Raw genomic sequence first — 2,500 nt, 5'->3', positions numbered from 1 at the left:
GACCTCACCATCCCCCTTCCCCCGGGCTTCCCCGTCTCTCCTCTCGGTGGCAGGGGTTCTAAAACGGGACTGTTCCGAATCCAGCACCACGCGGGGAGCGACAGAGGGGAAAGCCAGAGCCGGCCGAGGGATATTGCTCCCCGAGTCTGTCCCGAACAAGCACTTTGAGGGCAGGGCGGATCGGTACTTTTCTTTTTTTTTTTTTTTTTTCTTTTCTTTTTTTTCCTCTTTTTTTTTTTTTTTTGCATTTTTTTCTCTTCTGTTTCAGCTGGGCTATCTGCACAGACTGCATGCAACACACACAAGGTCTACCCGGGGCAGCAGGCAGGGGACGAGCAACAGGTCGTCCGCCGCCCCGGCGCTCCCCATCGCCTGGCCCGGTCACCCTCCGCGGCCCCAGCGGCGGGTCGCCCCCCTCCCCGTGCGCACGGATGTGCCGGCACATATCCAGGCGGGCGCCGGAGCTCTGCGCGGGCCTCCTCCGGCCGTGGGTCATAGTGCCGCGGCATAGGCTGCGGGATAAGGGTCCAGCTGGGGCTTGCCCATGCCCGGCAGGAGGATGTAGGCCAGCGGCGGCTGCAACCCCGGGCCGGGCCAGGCGCTGCAGTTGCAGGGGATCATGTAGCCCGGGTTACCGGGCGACGGGTGCGAGTGCGTGTGCCCCCCGGCGGCGGCCGCGGCGGCGGCGGCGGCAGCGGCGGCCCCGTGGAAAGCGCCCGCCCCGCCGGCGCCGGGGTAGCCCAACGAGGAGGCGTAGGGCAGCCCGGAGCCCGAGGAAGAGGAGGAAGATGAGATCTCGGCCATTTTGGAGCCCAGGTCCAGCAGGGAGTAGGGGCTGCTGGCGGCGGCGGCGGCGGCGGCGGCGGCAGCGGCGGCGGCCGACTGGGGGAAGAAGACGCGGGCGGCGGCAGCGGCGGCGGCGGCTGCCGCCTTCTCGGGGTTGGCCAGGAGCGACTCGGGCACCAGCCCGCCGGCCGCGCCGCCGTGCAGCCCGCCCGCCTTCAGCCCGTGCGGGTGCTCGTGGTCCGCCACGCCGCCCAGCCCGTAGGGCACGGGGAAGGCGAACTTGTCCTTCTTGAGCAGCGTCTTGGGCTTCCGCCGCGGCCGGTACTTGTAGTCGGGGTGTTCCTTCATGTGCATGGCTCGCAGCCGCTTGGCCTCGTCGATGAAGGGCCGCTTCTCTGATTCAGTCAGCAGCTTCCACTCGGCGCCCAGGCGCTTGCTGATCTCAGAGTTGTGCATCTTGGGGTTCTCCTGGGCCATCTTCCGTCGCTGCGCCCGTGACCACACCATGAAAGCGTTCATCGGCCTCTTGACGTGGTCCACCGGCTTGGACATGGTGTCCCCCTGCCGCCCCGGCGAGCCGCCGCCCGCCCCGCTCTGGCGGCCGCCTCCTCCTGGTTCGTCTCCCGCCTCCTCTTCCTCGCCCCCGCCGCGGTCCGCTCCTTCAAAACCAATCTCGGCGGGTACCCAGACGCGGCGGCACCGGCTCCTACGGGTGCGGGGCGGCGGTACCCGGTGGCCTCACTCCGGGCGCGGGGCGCTGCCGAGCGGCAGCGGCGCCTCCCCGTCAGGGCGCTGCGGCGGGCGGCTTGGGCGGGACGGGCTCCGCTCCCCGCCTGGGCCTCGGAGCCTCTCTCCGCGCTGCCGATCTCCGGGCCAGGGCTCTTCCTCGAAGCTCCCCGCAGGCGACAGCGCACGGAGTTCAGACGGGGTCGCAGAGACGTCTCGACGGCGAGATCGGGAGCCGGCGACAGGCGAGAGGCGCGGAGGTCCTCGTTTTGCTGCGGACGCGATGCTCTCCGGCGGTCTCCGGTGAGGCGGCGAGCCCTTAACGGGGCGCCCGTCACAGCCCGCCCCGTGCCATCGCCGCCCGCAGAGCTCGGAGGGCAGCCCGCCACGGAGCAGTGCGGGGCCGGGCGGGACGGGGCCCGCGGCGGCTCAGGCGCTGCGGTGAGGGCCCTGGGGGGCGCGGGCCGCCCCGCTTACAGCCGCCCCGCTCCGCCCGAGGGGGCGCGGCGAGCAGTTCGCTCCTCGCACATACTCGCCGGGCGCCGGGCACCGCGGGCCTCCTGGTTCGCGCCGCCGGACAAACTTCCCTAAGTTTCGGCGGGATACGGGGCGCTCCGCCTGCCGTGCAGCTCCCCCTTCTCCGGCAGCCGCCAGGTCTCTCTGGGTTTTCTTGGCCGCCGACTCGGAGGGGCGGCGGGGCGGGCGGGAGCGGCGGGGGGCGGGAGGGAGGAGGAGGCGGTGGCGGCGGAGGAGGAGGCGGGGAGGGGGGGGGGGACACCCCTAATTAAAACCCTGGGGGGCCCGGCCCGGGGGCCCCCCCCCCGGCCCCGCCCCGGGGGGGGGGGGGGGTCCAGCAGCCGCCCCCTCCTCCCGCCCCGTCGGCGCGGCCGCAGGTACCGCGCGCGCCCCGCGTGCCCCCGCGCCGCGCACCGCCCTATATGCCCGCACGCGGCCTGCGCGCCGCCGGCGGGGCGCGCGGGCGGGGGCG

The 2,500-nt window shown here is 73.0% G+C and overlaps 1 protein-coding gene across 1 annotated transcript in view; it reads right to left on the bottom strand.

Annotated features, from left to right (window-relative positions):
- SOX21 (SRY-box 21) overlaps nucleotides 1–1,360 on the bottom strand; it is a 2,338-nt gene extending 978 nt beyond the window's left edge. The window contains exon 1 of the mRNA XM_027646013.1: nucleotides 1–1,360. This exon is cut by the window's left edge and continues 978 nt beyond it. Coding sequence (XP_027501814.1) covers nucleotides 493–1,338 — 846 coding nt within the window. The 5' untranslated portion in view covers nucleotides 1,339–1,360 and the 3' untranslated portion in view covers nucleotides 1–492.
- Between the last annotated feature and the right edge of the window lie 1,140 nt (nucleotides 1,361–2,500).

Source organism: Corapipo altera, unplaced genomic scaffold, assembly GCF_003945725.1.
Source record: "Corapipo altera isolate COAL_440 unplaced genomic scaffold, ASM394572v1 0, whole genome shotgun sequence".
In the NCBI taxonomy this organism is placed as follows: Eukaryota; Metazoa; Chordata; class Aves; order Passeriformes; family Pipridae; genus Corapipo; species Corapipo altera.
The sequence above is the reverse complement of the archived record's forward strand: the minus strand, read 5'-3'. Positions and strand labels throughout refer to the sequence as shown.